This window comes from Colossoma macropomum, unplaced genomic scaffold (genome assembly GCF_904425465.1).
Source record: "Colossoma macropomum unplaced genomic scaffold, Colossoma_macropomum, whole genome shotgun sequence".
Taxonomy (NCBI): domain Eukaryota; kingdom Metazoa; phylum Chordata; class Actinopteri; order Characiformes; family Serrasalmidae; genus Colossoma; species Colossoma macropomum.
Window position 1 is genome coordinate 33,803,136 of NW_023494793.1, and position 22,832 is coordinate 33,825,967.

A 22,832-nucleotide genomic window follows, 5' to 3' on the forward strand; every position below is an offset into this window, starting at 1 on the left:
CAATTTTACATTGCTCCAATTTGAATAGTGACCTTATCTTGAAAATTTCTTCTTCACCGTGTCACTTTTTTGTTTTAAATTATTCAAAATTTCTAAAACTTTCTGGTATTATTTAAAAGAAAAAATCCAAATGTTCAATGTCTCAGACTTTTGGACCCCACTGCATGTCATGCATCTCAAAATTTGAAAAAAAGATGTTTGATTTTCACCCAATCTGTGTGAATAAAACAACATATGTCATTTGAATTGTTATATGTGCACAAGTATTGGTATCTGGTACTGGATCTAAATGAAAATTAATGGTGTCACCCATCCCTCCCTTTTAGCCTAGCAAAAGAACAGACGCAGCTCCTTCTAAGCACGTGCTTTAATTTGCCCACAGAAACTGAAACCACTGACCCAAGCAAATGCCCAGCTCAACACTAATGTCAGTTTACAGCAGTTACAAATCAGAAGCTTCCTCACAACACACTGCCAGGGAACTGCATACAGCTTTCAAACAAAGGCCTCATCATTAATTAAACTCTGTTTTGCATTATTTAAATTATTTATGTGGTAAAGCTGAAACCCCTGTTCTGGGGTTTTCTCCCAGTGTCTATTATATAACTGTACAAACTTCCAACTCAGCTGAGAGTTGGTACTATTTATAGAAATCTTCCAGGCTATATGAAAGTGTGCACATTACGTTGGGTTATGTGAATCCTCACTGCATGCAGATATATATTGTTTCAGCAATTCATTACAATACATTGAACACATGACACTAAGGTTAAATGATGTAAGAGTCATGCTGCACTGCATTTTCTAAGAAGTTAATCAACTACACCGTGTAGTTCATTTACCTGCTGTCTATGGCTAACTATAATTAGCTGTAGTATTTTAACAATAATGACTCTTTTGTCACTTGTTAATAGTTAAATGTGATGTTTGGCCATAGATTAACTGTGCTATTCTTTCTGACCCTGCAGCAGATTCAGTTTGCCAACCAGGAGGACAAGCAGGAGTTCAGCAAGTTCCCCACTAAGACTGGACGCCGCTCCCTGTCCCGCTCCATCTCACAGTCGTCCACCGACAGCTACAGCTCTGGTCTCACGCATTCTCCTCTCTTACTGCACATCAGACTTGCTTGCACAGAAAGCCAAGGGTTACATAGAATATATGTATAACATTTAAAAGTAGTATATTGTGCATGTGGTAAATGTCAATGTCAAAGCAGCTTGGCAGGCTGTGGTTTGATTGGCTACTTCTTACTACTTGATTGGCAACCTCATATCTCTGACACAGTAACTTTACTGAAGAAGGAAAATGTTCTTAAGTTTATTTGTTTATTACAGGAACAATGTACACTCCATAACATCCTTGTTCTATGATGTGCCAGATATGCTCCAGATATGTGCCAGATCTAGCCAAATGGCTAATTTTCCACTTTAAATATCATCTCTGTCTAAAAAAGCCATCTATCTCCATTTTTTTAACATCTTTTGAACACAGCAGCCCCTTCTACATTGTCTGAAAATTTAATGATGCATGGAACAATAGAAATGTTGCAAAATGACTTAATATATAATAATAGGATAAATACCTTTACATTCACTTGCTTTAAAAGTTAAGAATGTACTTGCCTCCTCCTGTACAGTTAGCATTTTGGATATATTTTTACAGTGATGACATTTTAATGTAATTTAACAAACCTTAAAAGCTTTGCTTTTAATTTTTTTAAATTTCTGTAATTTCTGTTGGTCCATTCATCATGTAAAGAGCTATGTTGAAGTGGAATTTTTTTTCTGCATGATTTCTGCATGATTACATTTTTAAGATGTAAACCATTCAGAGTGGTTTGGTGTGAAATGCTCTGGTATAGAAAGACTTACTGAGTCATAACTGTTCACAGTGTTGGCGATAGTAACCAGATGTCTGAAGAGTTTAACACCTCTAAAAGCTCCCTCACATAAGGTTATTACATGAAATGGTTTTGAATTTGCTGCATGATGCCTGAAATATTGTTTTATGATAGTTTTGCAAGAAGCTTTTGGCCTAAAACATATTTTAAAAATACATTCTTGGTGGAGTGGTATATGAAGGGTGTTGTAAGGCAAAATATGCATATTATTTTTTCTAAACTACTAATACTTTACATCTTTACTTTTCATCAACATTACATATAAAATCTGAGAAGACGTGTAGGTTCACTGGTATTTTAGTGAATAAAATGGCTATATTTACATCATCTTGGTTCCTATCACAAGCACTGTAAAGAAATTTGGCAAGTTTCTCTACATTTGAGCATTTCACATCAAACCATTCTGAATGACTTTGTTTACAACTCAGCTATTGAACTATGCAGAAATTTTAAAAAATCCCCTTTAAATGTAGCTGACATTTTCAAATTGGGGTAAAAAATAAAAACAACACACACACAAAAAAGAAACAGCGAGATTATGAGGATTTCTCATGACATTGATGATATGTTGAATGGACCTAATGGGATTTCTAATACATTACTGAGCCATTCATGATGCTTAAAACATTCTAACCTGATTATGACAGCAGACAAGCAACCTGATCTGCCTAATTTTGTGATGAGAAAAAAACAGTTTAATAATCTGGGCTTGATTATAGCATAGAGTTATTATCTGCTGCAATTTTACTGCCTGTTATAGCCAGACATTGTGTCTCTGTGTGCTGATCCCACAGCTGCCTCATACACGGACAGCTCGGACGACGAGACGTCTCCTCGAGAGAAGACTCAGGTCAATTCCAAAGGCAGCAGCGACTTCTGTGTCAAGAACATAAAGCAGGCGGAGTTCGGCCGGCGGGAGATCGAGATTGCAGAACAGGGTGAGGAGATGAGCTCTCCAGGGAGACAGCAGTGGAAAAAGATCTTCTCCTCTTGGGTCCCACTTAGTTCTAGTTGTCCTTAAACCACATAGCTGCGGTGGCTAGCAACCTGCGACCTCATTTCCACCCACTCTGCCTTAAACATCGTTTCAGAAAAGTGGAAAGCAAAACATAATAGAATATATACTATTATTATTTTGTTGTTGTCAGTAACAGTGACAGTTTTACACTATAGTGCCAGTTTTTAGATCTGTTTGAGTTAAAAGTGCCAGGTCACTAACAACCTGAGCCACTTAGCTGACAAATTAAAGGAAAAAACAGAGTAATGTGTTAATAGAAGCCACCACAAGCCACCAGAACCCCTTGCTATAGATTCTAGAAGTCTCTGAAACGTTACTGGAGGAATGGAAAGTTATTCCAAAAGATATTTTCTTCAGTTGTTGTTCTGATGATGTTGGTGTTGGAGAGTGCTGTCTATCACAGCAGCCCAAAATCTCCCATAAGTGTTCAACTGGTCGAGATCTGGTGATTGCGAAGGCCACAGCATTGCTTTTTATCATTTTCATACTCCTCAAATAATTCAGTGACCCCCTCATGCCCTGTTGATGGGGCACTGTCATCCTGGAAGAAACCACTCCCATCTGGATAGAAAAGTTTCCTCATAGGATCCCTGTCTAGGGCAGGAGTGCCTAATCCTCATCCTGAGTTCAGCTGCACCCCTAATCTACCTCTCTAATGAAGGTCTTCAGGAGCATCTGAACATTAGAGACAGGTGTACTGGATCTGAACTCTCCAGGGTGGTAGATGTTCAGGAACAGGAATGGGTACTCCTGCTCTAAGGGGACAAAGGGCCCAAACCACACCAGCACAATGCCCCTCACAGAATAACAGAGCGTACTGTTCTCTTGGTGTACACCACACATGCACTTGCCCACTCGTGGAGAATATGGTGAAGGATGACTCATCTGACCATGTCACGTTTTCCATGTCTATAGACCAGTGTTTATGGTTTTTACACGACTCAACTCTCAAATGTGCATTTATCATTGTAATGAGGGCCTTATGCACTTCAACTCTACTATAATATGCCTCTCTATGTAGTTGTGGATGGACTGTTCTTGCTGAAAGTCTGATCACATGCTTCATTGACATTCTCAACCAACTGAGGAGCAGCTGCTCCTGTTTTTTCTTACATATTGCACTAATGCACATTGAATGTGTACTTTCTACTATAATCTCTAACCCCATTTAGTGATGTCTTTACCATAGATCTGAATGCAGGTGTCACTTTAGTCACTGTTCCTATTGAAACACTAGCCAGTTGAGCAGTCTTTGTGACTGACACTCCTGCCACCTGTGCCCCAATAATAAACGCTCTTTCAAAATCATTTTCCTTTTGCCATCTTGATCCAACATCCTGCAGAGCATAATTGTATCATGCTGTACACCCTTCTAAAAGCACTTTTTTCTATTTATTTATTCAGGATTTTCCTTTAAATTGTCAAATATCTGCCACCCAACTCTTTTCTTTCACTTCAGTTTCAAAGTGACTTCTAGCACTCAGCACTAGGAACACTTTAGATAAAGATAGATATTTTATATCATGTTTTAGTCTTAATTACAGATCTCGGCATTGTACTCAGGTGTACTCACTCAGATCACAGTGCTGAAAAGCTCTTGGGCCAATTTACACTGTTCCAGCTAAAACCTCAGTATTCCTGACACTACTAAACAAAAATGCTTCTGGAAAAGCTCAGGAAGTTCTATTGTATGTCTATTTATAGTTGCTTAGAAAGAAGTGTACTCAGAAAAGTACTCTCCAGTGGGCTGCAAGGACTGGTTAACAGCTGATTGTGGCAGCACCAGACAGTTTCAGTTGTTTTTTTCTAGTTCTTTGTTTCCATACATCTGTTTGAAACATAAATGTCTCATTTTGATTGCTTAAATAGGATAAAAACGACTCTGAATACAGAATGCATTTTAGGATTACTATTGAGGCCATTTGTAAATCATGTTGTAGCCAAGCTTTCTTGGACGTGGCTTAGTTGATGTCTGGTAAACTGGTCATCATCTTCAACTTTAAGCCTCCTCTCTCTGATTTCTCCCCAGACATGTCTGCTCTGATCTCACTGAGGAAGCGAGCTCAAGGCGAGAAGCCCCTCGCTGGAGCCAAAGTGGTCGGCTGCACTCACATCACTGCACAAACCGCAGTACGTTTTGCTCATCCACTACTGCAAAATGCACACTTTCAGTTTACAAAAACTGTTTTTATTTTGAAATTGCAAATTTTTTTTATGTTTCATTTCTTTATACCCACAATAATATTGTCCAGTTGCCACTATACACGTCATTACTTTATATGCAGTTATAACTTTACAATATGTTTATAAATGTTTTATTCAGTAGTTCAACTATTTTGAGAACCAAAAGAACTTATTAATAGCTCATATCCTGCATTTTTCTTTTACTTGTGGATGTTTGTACTAAAGCAAGACTCATTTTTACTTCTCTTTATCCCTTAGAATTAATCAGGCTGTTTATGTTACTTTCCCTTTAAGATTGATATATGTTAATGAGCTATGTTCTGATTGGCTGCCCTGCATTGTACCACATTCAAAAAGCAGCCCAGGCCAACACTCCTTATAACTTCAGTGTGAATGGGCAGGGATAAACCATCCTGGCCCAGATGCAGCAAAACAGGCCCAAACCATGACACTACCACCACTGTGTTTCACAGATGGGATAAGGTTTTTATGCTGGGATGCAGTGTGTTCCTTTCTTCAAACATAACGCTTCTCATTTAAACCAAAAATATCTATTTTGGTCTCATCCCTCCACAAAACATTGTTCCAATAGTCTTCTGGCTTGTCCATGTGATCTTTAGCGAACTGCAGATGGGCAGCAATGTTCTTGTTGGAGAACAGGGGCTCCTTGCAACCTTGCCATTCCATTTTCTATATTTCTGCATAAATTTGACCTAAATCTTCATCAGATTTTCACACATGTCCTAATAGTAGATAAAGAGAACAAAATTAAACAAATGATACAAAAATATTAGGTTTTGTAACCTTTCTACGCCTGCCATTGTTGTTCAGTGTTCTCCTAAGTGGACTCATGAACATTAACATTAGCCACTGTGAGACAGGCCTTTAGTTGCTTAGAAGTTACCCTGGGTTCCTTTGTGACCTCGCAGAGTATACACGCCTTGCTCTTGGTGTGATCTTTGTTGGTCGACCACTCCTGGGGAGCATAACAATGGTCTTGAATTTCCTCCATTTGTACACAAGCTGTCTGACTTTGGAGTCCAAACTCTTTAGAGATGGTTTTGTAACCTTTTCCAGCCTGTTGAGCATCAACAACTCTTCTTCTGAGGTCCTCAGAAATCTCCTTTGTTCGTGCCATGATACACTTCCACAAACATGTGTTGTGAAGATCAGACTGTGATAGATCCCTGTTCTTTAAATAAAACAGGGTGGTCACTCACGCCTGATTTCCATCCCACTGATCGAAAACACCTGATTCTAATTTCACCTTCAAATTATCTGCTAATCCTAAAGGTTCACAGACTTTTGCCTCTCACAGATGTAGTATTGGGTCATTTTCCTAAATGAATAAATGACCAAGTCTAATGTTTTTGTCTCATTTGTTTCATTTGGTTCTCTTTATCTACTATTAGGACTTGTGTGAAAATCTAATGAAGTTTTAGCTCAACTTCATGCAGAAATATAGAAAATTCTAAAGGGTTCACAAACGTTCAAGCACCACTGTATTTATTCACAGTATTGTCATGTTGTCCGCCACTAGGGGTGGGAATCTCTAGGCACCTCACGATTCGTTTCGATTACGATTCAGAGGGCTGCAATGCGATTATAAAAAGATTATCGATGCATCTCGATGCAGCTTTTTTTTCTATATAGCATTTATATTTTCCCACTGTGTGAGCTCAAGTTTCGAGTTCAAGTTTCAAGTTTATTTGTCACTTGCACAACATGTCAGGACATCTATGCATTGAAATGCTTGTGGTGAGGCTCAGCTAATCACTCTACAGAAAGTAAATAAGTAAAAATAAAAATACAAGAAAAACCAACTGAAATATATTAAATATACACAAAATATACAGAAAATATATACAGAATGTAGAGACAATATACATTTTAAAGTGACTAAGTGACTCGGTATTATTGTTATTTAAAGTGACTTGGTACTTTTAAAGCAAAGTATTTGTAATGATCCATAATGAATCTACTTCCAATATCTTTTTTAATAAAACGAATGGAAGTGATGTACTTCAGCCTCGTAAAACAGTCGTTGAGAGACATTTTACAAGAAATTGATCAACTTCTTAGGAAAAGTTTTCTGGCAGAGATGGTAGGAAAGCGGCTATACCTGAGCTAAAGCTTAAAGCAGAGCGAAGTAAATCTGTCTTTTCGTTTATATTGTTTAGCCTATACTAGGACATTATCACATACTGGACATTAAATGTTGTGGCTCCCATGGTGGTTTGATTTTTGTTGAAAGGTCAAAATGGCTCTACTTAACATTTGTGTTGTGACTCCTGACCTAACCTGGCTTTTAATGCAGAGGGAGCCGGTCGGATTTCTTGCTTTTCCACTCGTGTTTTTGTCATGTGCCGCCACAGACTGTCCGGGCGCTGCACTTCCGCACTTCCCAGTTCCGCCTTTTGCGTTCCGTCAACATTACGTCATAAATTAAATATTTAGAAAATCGATTTTTGACATTTGTGAATTGATTCAGAATCGTTCACGTCCGCATCGCGATGCATCTAAGAATCGATTTTTTCCCGCACCCCTATCTGCCACATGATCTGATCACCACTTTTGAAACACTTGTTCTGGATATTCATTTGATTATAAACTTTCAGTCTTTTTAGAATCATATGCAGCTGTGTGTTCATCATTCAAGAGACATAGCTTCATACAAATTATGTAAAACCTATGAAGTTGCAAAAGACTTGCATATTAGAATAATTGTACACATTTATCTGCAACCATATTGGTCTCACATTATTGAAAACGTTGAAAAGTGATTCCAAACTTTGTGAACAGGTCTGTAAATGTGGACATATGCTGTTAAATATGCACATCTAGATTGCATTGTGGTCCAAATGCCTCCTCTTAGTTTGCTTTTCTGCATCTTTGGACTGTCTGTGCTGCTTTCATGCAGGTCCTGATTGAGACGCTGGTGGCCCTGGGTGCTCAGTGTCGCTGGACAGCATGTAACATCTACTCCACTCAGAATGAAGTGGCTGCTGCTCTGGCAGAGATTGGTAACCTAAACCATATACCACTATATACAACATGTGTCAGTGTCCAGTCACAATGGTACAGAGTTCAGTGTTTTCACAGATCTAACATCTCATCAGCTAATTGTCAAGGCCTTGTAGGGACAATACAGACATTTGTGTGGGTTTATATACCAGCAATTTACTTTTACACGACCATTTTCTGTCCTTTTCTATCCCTTAGAATTACACATGCTGTTTTTGTTTCTGTGCCTTCAAGACTGATACATGTAAATGAGCTCTATTCTAACTATTTGTCCTGTATTGTGCAGTCAGGGTGGAAAAACACTCCTTATAACTCCACTGAGAATGGACGAGTCTAAACTGCTGTAGGTTGAACTGGTGGTTAGATGTAAATGTTGGTTGTTGTGACATTACAAAAACAGTTAATTCACTCTTTTATTTAAAAAAGTTAGGAAAATTAATTATAAAGGACCCACAAGGGTCCTTTAGGGTCAGTGTGAATCAGAAATCATAACATGTTTTCCTTTTGTACTGTTAAACACAGTCTCTGAGCTAACTGGGCATTTTCACTTGATGATAGGTAGTGGAAGGAATAGTAAAACATGATTATTATTGTTGGTTGGTATTCTTCTCTTTACCTGCTTGTGCACAGTGATAAAGCCAGAACTAAGAAGCCATTTCAGAGGCTGATATACTGAGTTAATATATTGAATTATGCTTAGTATGACCAGGACCATAAACTAGCAAGGTAAAGAAGGTCAATTTTGGTTTCAGGTTGATGTTAAAGTTAATGTTGGTGAGTTAAAGCATAGTAAACAGTCATTCTGCAGGACCTTGCCCCTCTATGACCTGAGTTTGACATTGTTCCAATAAACAATTTAAGTCTTCTACAGTGAGACCCCCTAAACATCCATCTAAGCATCTATGGAATGCAGGTACTAGCCAGAGCAATGTGCACCAGAGCTTAGAGCTGGATAAAGAAATATGTTTGTGCTCCTTAAATAAGTACTTAAAAGATGAATCTGGGTCACCACACGTTTGTTGTCATGCCAGCTTTCTATGGTTGAGTAAAACTCTTTCATCTCTCTGTGTTTTAAAAGGTGTGGCGGTTTTTGCGTGGAAAGGAGAGTCTGAGGACGATTTCTGGTGGTGCATCGACCGTTGTGTCAACACCGAAGGCTGGCAGGCAAACATGGTACACAGCGCTTTTGTTTTGACCAGACATAATAATTCCATTGTTTTACTGCATTGGATGTTTTATTGATGTGTTTTGATGAGTTTTTTAAAGGACTTTAAGTGCAGTTGCTAACTTTCTTAGAAGACTTGGTAGCACTAAACATTAATACCTTTTTGGATATTTCTACACTGAATGCCAGTATATGACTGACTTTGATTACTGTCTTGCTGATAGATCTTGGATGATGGTGGTGATCTGACTCACTGGGTGTATAAAAAGTACCCCAGTGTGTTTAAGAAGGTTCAAGGAATAGTGGAAGAGAGCGTCACAGGAGTTCATAGGTGAGATGACATGGCTAATCCAGTTTGCTGTTAGGCCTGTCACAATTACTATACAGTTGCCTGTTCACAAATATTTAAAGCCGCACTATGTAAGTTTTGGGGATTTGGAGACCTCTTTGGTGGAAAAGGGTAAACGCATGCAATGTGCCGAGGGACGCTTTATAACGTCAGTTGTGCTTCGAACCCCTTTTCCTAATGGATAAATGTGATGATCGCGAGGGTGTTGAAAGAGAATTCAAAGAGAAATCAGTCAAACCTTCGTGAAGGACGTCTTCTGAGGGTGTAAGTGAACTAACTACTACAGCCATCATATCTTCATCAGTGTAATGTTGATTTTGTATTTGAGACCTAAACATCGAGTCAGACCTTCTTTTTGAGACTGTGTGACGTTAATATGTAAAGACCAGTGATATGGTCTGAAAAATCTCTGCGAAAACTGACCTGACGTCTCTGATGTTAAATGATTATTTCATGCTTTACAGGGTGACTCACAGCAGCGCATGCATACCATATTTTAGCGTGTTTTTTTCCTGACTTAGTAATGCTACTTTTGATTTTAACAAAAAAATCTTACAGCTTTAAGCTGAATTAAATGCAATTATTTTTCACAGTTAACTTATAATCATATTTTTACATTATAATAAGCAGAATGTGAACTGGGTGCAGTTTCATCTATTGTCCTGAGTCAAATATATGCAAGCAAAAGAAAGTAGAAAACTCATTTACTGAAGTACGTCATGAGACAATAACAGTGTTCTTACCTCTGACTGGTTCTGTAACACCTTTAGAGGGCAGCAGTGAGTATTGTTTGTTTATTTGAGCTCAAGCTGTGTTTGTCTTCATTTGGGAGTTACTAAGCACTGACAGCTAAGAAGACTTTAGGCTTGCACTTTAATAGTTGCATACAATAAACAGAAAAAAGACGATTAAATTGTTATTGCAATAGAATAAGTGATGTAAGATTATTTATATGGCAATTAATTGTCAGCTGAAATTTCATGATGGGCCTATGCACTGTGAAGTATACTGTGTAGGGGTGGAGAAATGCGTTGTGATGGATAAATTTGAAGGTGGCCATTTCACTGAATCTATCTATCACTGAAATGTTAGAAATAAATACAATTGACAATTAACTGGTATATCATGTAATTGTTTTTGAATGCAACTATTGAAGTAAAGCCTAAACTCGCCAAATTGGCTGAAAAATTAGCCTGTCAATACTTAGCTGCTCCCAACTTCACAGCTCAAGTTCAATTATACAAACATCACTTACTGCTGCCCTGTAAAGGTGTTACAGCACCAAGTCAAGACTCATGAAATGTCTCAATAAATGTGTTTTCTGCTTTCTTTTACTTACATGGATTTACCTCAACCCAACTGATGAACTCACCCAGTTCACATTCTCTTTGTTGCAACTAAAATCAATCATTGTGAAAGCTAAAAAAGAATAATCAGCCCAAATAATTGCGATCACCTCAGATAATTGCAATCAGGAGAATGAGTAATGAGCCTACTAATAACATTGAGTAAACTGTGCATTTGTTTTGGCCAAGTTAAATTTTTTCAGGCTATTTTTCAAATGTAAATTCTAAAAAAAGCTAGCTTTGTTTGTGTGTTTTCATTTTACTGTCAACATTCCACTACAGAGTAAATAGTTTCTCTAGTCACATTTGTGTATTTATTGCATTTTTAAAAATAGTTGGGAAAGATACCAAAATAAATGAATCAGATCAAACTGAATTGAATCAAACTGCATTGAATTGAGTAGAATCATTGTGAGGTAAGAGACAATAATACCCCTAATACTATATTGATCAATGTGCCACGTGTAGATTGAAAAGACTGTTATTGAAAAGGTCACGTTGATGTTTTGAACCATCAGCTGAATATTAAATTAATATTTTCATCAACATCAGTGTTGATCTTACTCGTGTTCTGTTTTGATATGTCTCACTCACGTTTTCAGGCTCTACCAGCTGTCTAAGGCCGGAAAGCTCTGCGTCCCTGCTATGAACGTTAATGACTCTGTCACCAAGCAGAAGTTCGATAACCTCTACTGCTGCAGGGAGTCCATCCTGGATGGGTGAGGCGCACTGATGCTAAGATGCTATTTTTAGCTTGGCGTGTCACGTCTTCCTGCCGTGATTTCACACAGATAAAGCTCTGCTCCGACAGCATGTCGCTCTGATCTGTCTTTACTTCTTTTTTAGACTTAAAAGAACCACTGATGTCATGTTTGGTGGGAAGCAGGTGGTGGTTTGTGGATATGGAGAGGTGAGTCAACATCAGCTGATTTGAAGATGTAGTGATAAAAGTGTTCTGTTTTAAAAATATCTCCATAGTTTACTTTCTTAAGTGCTGAATATGTGTTTATGTCCTAGTTGTTTTGAATGTGGGTCTGTGGATATCTGCTGTTATTTAGGTGGGCAAAGGCTGCTGCTCTGCTCTGAAAGCTCTGGGAGCCATTGTTTGTGTGACAGAGATCGACCCTATCTGTGCCCTCCAGGCCTGGTGAGACACACACACATACACACAGAGCATTGTCTGCGCTCAAGGTCAAACCATGTGATCAGGATCATTACTGTGCTTTGCTTTTGTTGCTTCTTTAGCAGGTGTAGCTGTACAGTCGTTTATGTGAAAGTTTGGACGCTCCTGCTGGTTGTGGATTCAATTATTAGTTATTTGCTGAATTTAACACAATGGGGAAAAAAAATTAAATATAAAATGAGACCTGTGCAGAAGTTGCACCTTATATTTTATATTTTCTTTTTTCAAATATTTTAAATTCAGCAAATCAATAGAAATTGTGCACTAAAATGTTCAGGAAAATGCTTAGGGGTGTACAAACGTCTGTGTATGATGTCTATATTACTGAATAAAACTCTTCACCTGTGTGTTAGGCTGGTAACACTTTACTTGAAGGGTCATAACAGGCTCATGAACATTTACATCAACATTCATAAAGCATACATGTTTTACATTACATTAATATGTACTACTATGTAATTTTACTTAGAGACCATTTTCAAAATAAAAGTTCTTTGAAAAACTATAACATTTTCAGTAAACGCCTCATTTTTGCACAGCCAAAATGACCTTGCTTTACCCTAAGGTCATTAAATGCTTTGACACTTGGCACACCACCACACTGAGATTCAGTCAAATAATTGTTCCTAAGCATATTTAAGACTAATTTACTGCCCATGTAGTAAAGTGACATGCAAAGCAACAAATGCTTAAGAAAAAACAGATAATTAAAAGTAGTAGTGAGTTGTTTTTATTGAAAACAATATACCTTTTCAAAATAAAAAAATTACAATTTTATTTTGAAAATTGTGTCTCAATAAAATGACATAGTAGTCCATATTAATATCATGTCATGAATACTTCATAAATGTTGATTTAAAAATTCATTAACGTGGGATGAAGTGTTTATGTAAGATGTTATAAATGTGTTATGTAGACACCCTTAAAGTGTTACTGTTAGGCCTATGAGGATATATGTCCATCTGAGTCAAATTAGCATGCACAATTTGATTTGCGTATAGTCTGTTCAAAATAAACATTCTTGGCTGGGACGCACAGTTCAAGAAAAACTTTGGTAACACTTTATTTGGATAGTCCACTTTCGATGCTTTGTAGACACTTAATTTACTTTCAAGTTACAATCAGCTAAATATCTACTAAATTGACCACAGTTTTCTTTAACTCTAAACCTGGCTCTAATCCTAACCCTAACCTTAACCTCAACCCAAACTTAAACCCAACCCTCATCCTGGTCCTAGCCCTAACACTGGTCCAAATCCTAAGCCTAACCCCACCACCATTTAGAATCAACAGTTTAGTTTCAACAGATAGTTTATTAACAGTTTGAGCATGTGTAGATAATCTATAGGGGTGAGACCAAAACTTTTCATTGGTATAGTATCTTTAATTTATGTCGTTTCCGTCTTTAAACTTGAAAAATGTTGCTCACACCTACACATCTCGTTTACAAAAATAATTTTTTAACAGAATCATCTTCTTCTATAACATCACTCTTAAGAACCCTTTCTGACACTTTATTTTCAAGAATGTAGGTAAAATACAATGTCAACCTTGTGCAAGCTCATCTAAATAAAGTACTGAAAGCACTGGCAATTAGAGTATTGAATTGTTTGCCACATTGAAAAAGTATTGAACTTTCTACACATTGTGCAGCTCTCGTTGATGACCTTGTAATTCAGAGAAGCACTAGTAACATTCGGGGGGAAATGCCTTTGGAACATTTTTGTTTATCAGGGTAAAAGAGCGGTGGGGGGTTGGGTTTGGGTTTAAAATGCCATTCATTCTTCCCAGAGACAAATATGGCTTAGTACCCTTATTTGGACATGTCACCAAATACAAAATGATGCAGGACCTCAGAAGTCAAGTAAATAAGGTTTCTTCACACTGGAAGACATTTAACAAACCAACAAGCGCATTAATCCCAATGAGAAGCTTATAAATACCTCAATCAAAAGAACACAATCAACTGGTGGGTTTACACATCTTTGCGAAATGTTGCTAATCGTTTAAACCCATGTTGTACCTGTTAGGATTAACTAAAGCCAGATGTTTTATTTCCCACAGCATGGATGGTTTCAAAGTGGTGAAGCTGAATGAAGTGGTCCGCCAAATGGACATGGTGATAACCTGCACAGGTAGCTGCCTCCAGATGTTAACAGCATGTGTTTTTCCATGTGGCACCACTTTCACTTCCAGAGTTATTCTCCCTTGTGACTTCCAGCTCTAATCAGAGCTCAAACACAGCACCTGATGCCCTTGTTTCCAGCCTCTTAGCAGCGCCCGCTGAGTGCAACACTTGTTTGAACTGTCTGGAGAAAACCAATGTTTGCACTCGATGTCTTATGAATCACAGTGTGTCATGAAGTGTGAAAGAGGCAGAGAGGGTGACTACCGTTTGTACTGGGCGGAGATCTGGGTGCCCTTAGTCTAACGCATGGCTACACAATGGCTTCTTGAGAACACAATCACTTAGTAGGTTCCAATTTCCTGAACATACAGTCGTAAAAGTTTTGGCGCCCCGGTCAAATGACATATTTGGTTGATTTGTGAAAGTGGAAATAGGTACACAACCTCTACAGAGAACACACATCTGCACCGTTTAATGCACAGTTACTGTTTATTTGCTGAAATTGAACATATTGGAGAGAAAGTTTAATATATAATCATAGTCCACGGTCTAATTAAAAATTTAATTACGTGACTAACCATACATTAAAGGGCTCATATCCTACATTTACTGTAGTTTATTTTTCCCCCAGGTCTACCAATGACACTTGTGTGATTTAACGTAGCAAAAATTCAGTAATTCAGTTTTACATGATGTTCCAACTTCACAGGCTGCTTTTGTTACTTTTCCTTTGAGACTGAAATACAAAACTTTGGGCACCCCTAGTCAAATTACAAGTATTACAAATTGAAAATAATACATCCTCTATAGAGAACACATTTCTGCACATTTTAAACTTAGCAAATGAAGAGAAACTGTGCTTTTAAATCAGTGTCTACAGTTTCTTTTGGTCCAATTCATCATGAAATGTGAATGATGGCAGACATTTCTGTTGAAAAACAAAACACATAAAAGAAATAAGGCTTCATTGTGACAGTGACTGTATACCTAAAGGATGCATGGTAATGTTTCCAGAGTCAGGTTCAGTGTGTGGTGATTGTATCTCCACAGGGAACAAAAATGTGGTTACCCGAGAGCAGTTGGATCGTATGAAGAACGGCTGCATTGTGTGTAATATGGGCCACTCTAACACAGAGATTGATGTGGTGAGTTATGAAGAAGCTGTTACGAACTGTTCTGGTCCTGTAGGTTCTACAGGGATGCACCAACTTTTTCTCCCCTAAGACAGATACCAAGTACTAATCCTATACCAGTACCAATGCTTTGTTATGACATTCATGTTTAATAGTAGCAAAGTTAGACATATTGCCCCTTGTTGCAATGCTCTGACGAGTAGGTTAGAAATGTGTGTTTTCTGTATTTAACAAAACTCAGTAATAGCAATCATATGCATGCAAATGCTTTCATATTTTCATCATTTGGTAATACTTTATTTAAAGGCTCGTAACATAGGGGTTTCATAAAGCAGTACCTGAGCATTTATGAACAGCGTCCGGCATTATCCACAAGAAGACATAAGATGTTTTATGACATAAATGACATTGTATTGACATATGAGGTCAAAAGTCATTTGTTCCATTTATAACACCCACAGTTATGAGACATCATTCTCAGGTAATAGAACTTAAAAGGCAGATGCCTAGTTAAGAACACCATGTATTAGTTCTATGGAAGATTCTGATGCCCTTGAACGTAAGTGGTACATTTCATACATTTTCTGATCCAGGGTATATATACATACATAAATCCGAATACGCTAGAATATGTTTGGTAAAATATAACTTCAGTAAAAGTTCTCTATCTGTATTTCTGATGGAATACAAAAGAACTTGCTTTTAAATGCACTTCAAACTGTGAGTTATTCCATTGGTTATGCTATTTTGATGAACAATTTCTATTAAAGAAAGTTGTGTGGCTACAGACATAAAGTGATGGACATTTGTAACCATCATTTCTAAGAAATGGTACAGCAGAGGCCTAGTTAAGAACACCATATTATCAGTTCTGTGCGGCACGATTTCTTAGCAATGACGGTTACAAATGTCCATCACTTTAGTATAAGACCCTTCTGTCAATACAACGTTATTTCCATCGTAAAACATTTTAAGTCATTTTACTCATATTACTCGTATTGCTTTATAACTATGTCTCAGGTATTGCTTTATAACCATGTCATGCAATGCTTATGTATGTGTTATTAATTCTCTGTGTAGGTATCCTTCAAATGAAGTGTTACTGAATATTTTAAAATCTATATTTTTATAGCAGTCTTTTTAGGATCGTACAAATTTTTAAGTGTATTATTTTAAAAAATTGCATTGTTACAGTTTTATAATGACTGTGACTGAAAACAGTATTGAATGTGGATCAGTCAGCAGTGCTTATTAAACAGGTCAGATGTCGGTCAGACATGACTGATCCACATTCAATACTGTTTTCAGTCATAATCATGACCTTTAAGCTGATGATTAATTGATATTTTTTTGTTTTCATAAGCCCCATGATGAATAGATTTATTTCTCTTTTATTTACGTTTATTTGCAACAACCCAGCACCAATCCAATTCACATTCTGTTTGCTTTAGCATAATGTGACTGGAATCTAATGGCTGGAAAATGATTGCAGTCAGCTTAAATAACTGGGATGATCTCAAATAATAATGGTTTGTCTATTATGTAATAATTGTGACAGGCCTATTAATAAGGCTGGTGTTGGTGCCAGTAATGATCGAGTAAATTGGCTCGGTACATCTTATATGTTTATCTGATTGATTGAGAACAAAAGTAAGGCTCTTTCCATCCTGCTGTATGCAGTATGTGGGTGAAATATGCTTAGCATGTTTGTGAGATTGTAGGACTGAAAGGCTTTTACTTAAACAGCCTGAAAGCCTCTTATCTGGCTGTTTCTCAACTCAAGGGTGCACATTAAAGTAGAGGATGTGTGTGGGTGTGTGTATTTTTGTTTAGGTATCCTATGTGTGCTTTAGTTTTGTAAGGTAAGAGATATAAAAGTTTGTTTGTGTTTGTGTGTGTGCATTTAAACTGTTTACTCATGTTTTCTGTATCTAGGCAAGTCTGCGGACCCCAGAGCTGACCTGGGAGAGGGTTCGCTCTCAAGTGGACCACATTATCTGGCCTGATGGGAAAAGAGTCATTTTGCTGGCAGAGGTGCTTCATCACTTTCACCTTTATCCTTCGGAAATGGTCAAATAATGCGTATCACAAAATGCAATAGCTGGTTATGCTCTGTTTTCAGGGGCGTCTTCTGAACCTGAGCTGCTCCACAGTGCCCTCATTTGTGCTGTCCATTACAGCCACGACACAGGTCAGAGAGTTTTTTTTGTTTCGACTTTTATGAATATAAAACACTTAAAGGAATAACCAAGTTTGCTTGTTTAGTTTTTCACTGAAGCTATGACGTTAATGTAGCTAACAAATAATGGAAATTTACCACACCAGTTAGCACTGTGGAAAGTACATGTTGAATCATCTGTCACTTGCCTCAAATAGCGTCATGTTGTTAGTTAAGTAATCTCCAGTAGTCTTGCTTATGTGGTTTCACTGTATGACATACTGTTATCTATAAAAATGGATAAAAGTGTGTCACATAGCTAAAAACAGCAGCAGCAACACTGAAGCCTGATTACTTTTGTCCAGTATGTTAAAAAAGCACAGCAAAGTTTGGGCACCTCTGGTCAAATGGTGTTTTGTTTTCTTTCTAAGTGAAAGTAAGTTAACACTTCCTCTACAGAGAACACACTGTATTGCACATTTACTGTGTATTCGCTGAAAAATACACAAAATATGGCCTATGCAAATATTATGGCACATTATACTTTGCGATTTAGTTTTTTACATTATGTCAAACAGCAAATAAATAGACTTTTTTTCTTGGGGTTTTTAGAGGTAAATGACCACATAAGGCTGCTATATGGGAAATACAGTCTAATATATCCTCATATACTCCAATTGACATCAAAAATTGCAGAGTGTCATCTAAAAATGCTGAATGTCTATGTGTAAAATGTGTAACAATTTTGGATATAACAAGTTTTGATATAACAAGTAACAAGGGAAAAAAGATGAGAAAAAAAGAAAGACAGAGAGAGAGAAACAGAGAAAGAGAGGCACTGAGATGATATACTTGATTGTTATTGGCACCAATACTAACCTCATCAATATGCCTGTTACAGTTATAACACGTTTTTGAAAAGAATAACAGCTGATGTATGGGGGAAAACACATTTTTATTTCTCTAATAGAGGTGATATTAGACATCCCAGCAATGTATACAAAGAAAATTCTCAAAAGACAAAAAAGTAAGTCTGTTTGAAATTACTGAGCAACCTGACAAGGTTTAGACAAGTGTGTGATGACTTAGGCATGCAGTCTGCACGAAGTTAATTGGTGTGTAAAATTGAACTATTCTGATACTGATGCCTGTCTGTGTCTGTTTAGGCCCTTGCCCTAATAGAGCTGTACAACGCACCAGAGGGGCGCTACAGACAGGATGTGTATCTGCTGCCCAAAAAGATGGGTAAACTTGCATTATTCCCACTTGCTTTAGCACACTACACTAAAGATAGTTACATTAATGAAACACTGACCATCACAAAATGTACAACAGTAGTGTTTTTTCTGTTTGTGCATGTTACAGATGAATATGTGGCAAGTTTGCATCTGCCCAACTTTGACGCTCACCTCACAGAACTGTCAGATGAGCAGGCCAAGTACATGGGCCTTAATAAGAATGGACCATTCAAACCAAACTACTACAGGTACCAGCATCACTCAACGCAATCTGAGTAGTGCAACATACACTCAGTGGCTACTCTGTGAAACACACCAACCTTGTTATCTACACTCATTTTCCATTTTGTCAGGTCCACTTACCATATACGGTACTGTGTACTGTGCAAAAAGTCAGAGAACACCCTTCATTTAATTAATTCCTAATCAAAGTGGCCATTAAGTACAAATTATGGTAGAGACTACATATAAGATTATCCACTTGCATAAAGAAGGAGAATGTTGTTAATAAGTGTTAAAAAACAGTAGTTTCCAAGATTGGAGTTAAAAGAAAACGGTTAAAAGATACAGAAAAACGTGACTCATAAGAACAGTGCAAGACCTGCTAGACCACCAAAACCTTTAGATAAACAGTACTTAAAGCTTTCGTCTTTGAGAGAAAGGAGAAAATCAAGCTCCACTCTTGATTCAGATCTGAAAAAATTCACACATGTTTCTGTTCATCCTTCCACTGTGAGAAGACAAGTTAACAGTACGAGTCTGAAAGGATGTGTAGCTGTCAAGAAGACCTTACTGAGAAAAAGAAACAGTAAAAAAGGAGGCTATTTTTATATCCAACAAAGAAGAGTCCAGACCTCAACATCACTGAATGTGTTTGACATTACTTGTGTCGTAAGAAGTAGAAAATGCAACCAAAGTCTAAGACTGAACTTTGGAGATGAGAAAAATATCCCTGATATGGAAGCTGTAATAAGGGCAAAGAGTGGACATAATCCTAAAAAAACTGACATTACATTTTGTTTTTGAGGCTTCTGGGAAATTTTCTGTTAACTAGTTTTCTTCCTGGTGCTGAAAAATGAATAACATGATTGCTGCTTTGTCTGGAAATTAAATTAATGAAGAGTCTCTGACTTTTGCACTGAACTGCAGGTGCACTTTGCAGTTATACAGATTGTAGTCCATCTGTTTCTCTGCATTTGTTAGCATGCCTTTACCCTGTCCATCAATGCTCAGGACCAGTACTGACCAGGTATTATGTGGGTGGTGGATCATTTACAGCATAGCAGTGACACTGACATGGAAGTGACATGTGAAGCAGGGTAAAATGGGGGGCCTACATATTATGCAGAGAAGCAGATGGAGTACAGTCTGTAATTGTAGAGCTACAAAGTGCACCTAATAAGTAAGTGGACTTGATAAAATGGACAATGTGTGTAGATACAAAGAGTGTACCTGGTAAAGTGGCCAATGAATGTATCTAGATTTTTATTTACATCTTTGTAGAATATTTCATCTCTCACGTACAGTAGACATGGAAAATAAAATATTTGTCGCCCCCTAGTGTGTCCAAAAAGAAGTGCCTTTCAGAGTCCTGCATATGCCAAAGTAGAACTTTCTAGTTTAGTATTGTAAGTCCAGTAGAGCAATTAATATACAGCATAATACTACTACTACTACTAATAATAATAATAATAATAAATGAATGATGTTTAATGCTGTGCTCAATAGTGCACTGATCATAAATCTCTGTTTACATTCACAGATATTAATTTGTATGACTCACAACGACCTTCATCAGGGATGGAGACACCTGCATTAACCAAGCAAACCAAGAGATTTATTTTCTATTTACTGTAAATTTCTAAAAGGAAAACTTCATTTTAAGTGAATTCTTATTTATAGTGTTATTAACATATAGTGACCAAATACATGTTTGTCACTTAGATCTGATTATACTCTGCTAGCACTTCATTGGATTATAATATACTGTATGTACTTGTTATCTTTTAATCACATTATAAGAGGACCATTGACTATAGGTCTGAAATCGTGCCATATATTGGTAGTGAAAGGTCTGAGGGGTAAATTCTGTACTATATCTTTGTGGTCATACATTTCAGTGCTTGTTTTATTTGGTGTTACATGACTGGTCTTTATGTTTCTGGAAACCGAAAAAAAAAGCCCACACACTGAATTATGCTCCAATAGCGGTTTAGCTAATGGAACTCTTTGACCAAATCCTTGTTGTAGGAGCATGTTTCAGTGGACAGTGAGGGTTTTTTTGGTTTGTTTTCATCTGTTTAATTTAGTCTTTGGATATGCGCACAAAAACTACTCTTTATATATATATCAGAATGATTTGCACTTTCTTCCTGAGTAAGAAATGATCAGAAGTACACATGTGAGCTCTACAGAAGAAGTGAATGTAGGCTTATTTTGTCTTTGCTACTGAAACTGCAGTGTGTTTATTTCTCCCAAGCGCTAGAGTGTTCTGGCAAAGAGATACTGTAAACCCACAGTACACTGGGAGTATCGGCACAGTAGGTAGCCAGCATGATATTTATACAAATAGTGACACCAACAGGTGGTCTCTATGCTCTGCTCATTTGTCCTTTTTACATCATGTCAGTGGCCTTTGACAGAATTTTTCATTTAATTAATTTTAATCAAAAATAAACTTCAGTAGTTTGGTATGAGCTTTACGCAATGAGTAATCACAATCAATTAGGCTACAATAATCAACTGAGTAATTAAAGTTTTCACCTTTTTTTAATAAAATTTTAATTAATAGGTGGTTCCCAGGCCTGGTTGAACACCGATTTGTGTTAATATATTAAAACCACTAAAAAATGAGTCTTAAAGATAAATCACTGTGAATGCAGACATTGAAGTAGGCCTACTTGTTTATCTTAACATTAACTGTACTTAATCCTCTTTGTTAATATGCCTCTCTTTATCAAATGACATATATTCCCTGCCTTGTTATCTCATTAAATGTTTGTTCTGTTCAAAGTTGGATTAGTTCATTGGTTATTGCTGGTTTATTAAGTTTATTGTCTGGAGTGGAAAATATGCATGTACATAATGCAACACAGTTAATGATTACTGATTACTATTTTGTTTTAATGATTAGTCTGTTAGTCTTATCATAAAAATACTCATTACACTATTTTATTTCTATTTTTGCTAAACATGCTTTATAGAACAATGTGTCATGTACTGTACATACAAAGAATTTATGTGTATCTCTCTCTCTCTCTCTCTCTCTCTCTCTCTCTCTATATATATATATATATATATAGGTTATTATTGGAAATCTATATTTGTGTATATAGATTTTTGGCTTCTTAAGGCTGAAAGTCACAAGTTACTTTCCTTCATAGAAAAATCCAGAAAACTTTGCAGTAGAAACAATCCCAAATTCATTATATCGTTCACAGTTTTTGATCATATTTTGTAACATATAAAACTGCTAGTTAATTTTTCTCTGTTCCAACCCGTCGGATGTCTGAAAAATTATATTGTGACATATTGTGTATTGTGATAATTTCGAGAAGTATGACAATATTATATTTTTGCCATATCGCCTACCTCTAAGAGCAAGAAAAGACTCATGAGGCATTCATAGAATCATAAATCCTTTTCAACTTTTCTTGTTATTCACTAATCTAAAGTCCAGTACGAAAAGATCAGACTTGTATGGTCGTAAAAATATTATATTTGTGTATATAGTATTTACCCATTAAAATCATAGTATTTACAATTGACCCTGCGATGGACTTGCGACCTGTCCAGGGTGTTTCCTGCCTTCCGCCCGATGACTGCTGGGATAGGCTCCAGCTCCCCCCCTGCAACCCAGAAGGATAAGCGGTTTAGAAAATGTGTGTGTGTTTATTTACTATTGAGTACACATCTGGATCTATATTTTGGAAATAACATATTATCATGCAACAATGTTAAAGGTAGTCTTTATTTTTCTTGCAATGAAAACTGAAAAGTCAGAAAA

The 22,832-nt window shown here is 36.9% G+C and overlaps 1 protein-coding gene across 2 annotated transcripts in view; it reads left to right on the top strand.

The window, feature by feature from the left end:
* The window catches only part of ahcyl1 (adenosylhomocysteinase-like 1), a 36,091-nt gene extending 14,247 nt beyond the window's left edge, over window positions 1-21,844 (top strand). For both annotated transcript variants that reach the window (XM_036579325.1, XM_036579326.1), the window contains exons 2-17: window positions 969-1,086; window positions 2,695-2,838; window positions 4,948-5,048; window positions 8,023-8,125; window positions 9,205-9,299; window positions 9,516-9,622; window positions 11,589-11,705; window positions 11,833-11,896; window positions 12,045-12,133; window positions 14,234-14,304; window positions 15,348-15,442; window positions 17,366-17,464; window positions 17,553-17,621; window positions 18,755-18,833; window positions 18,954-19,074; window positions 20,589-21,844. In XM_036579325.1, the coding sequence (XP_036435218.1) occupies window positions 969-1,086; window positions 2,695-2,838; window positions 4,948-5,048; window positions 8,023-8,125; window positions 9,205-9,299; window positions 9,516-9,622; window positions 11,589-11,705; window positions 11,833-11,896; window positions 12,045-12,133; window positions 14,234-14,304; window positions 15,348-15,442; window positions 17,366-17,464; window positions 17,553-17,621; window positions 18,755-18,833; window positions 18,954-19,074; window positions 20,589-20,595 (1,479 nt within the window). In that variant the 3' untranslated portion in view covers window positions 20,596-21,844. The remainder of the gene's footprint in view (window positions 1-968; window positions 1,087-2,694; window positions 2,839-4,947; window positions 5,049-8,022; window positions 8,126-9,204; window positions 9,300-9,515; window positions 9,623-11,588; window positions 11,706-11,832; window positions 11,897-12,044; window positions 12,134-14,233; window positions 14,305-15,347; window positions 15,443-17,365; window positions 17,465-17,552; window positions 17,622-18,754; window positions 18,834-18,953; window positions 19,075-20,588) is intronic.
* The last annotated feature ends 988 nt before the right edge of the window (window positions 21,845-22,832 follow it).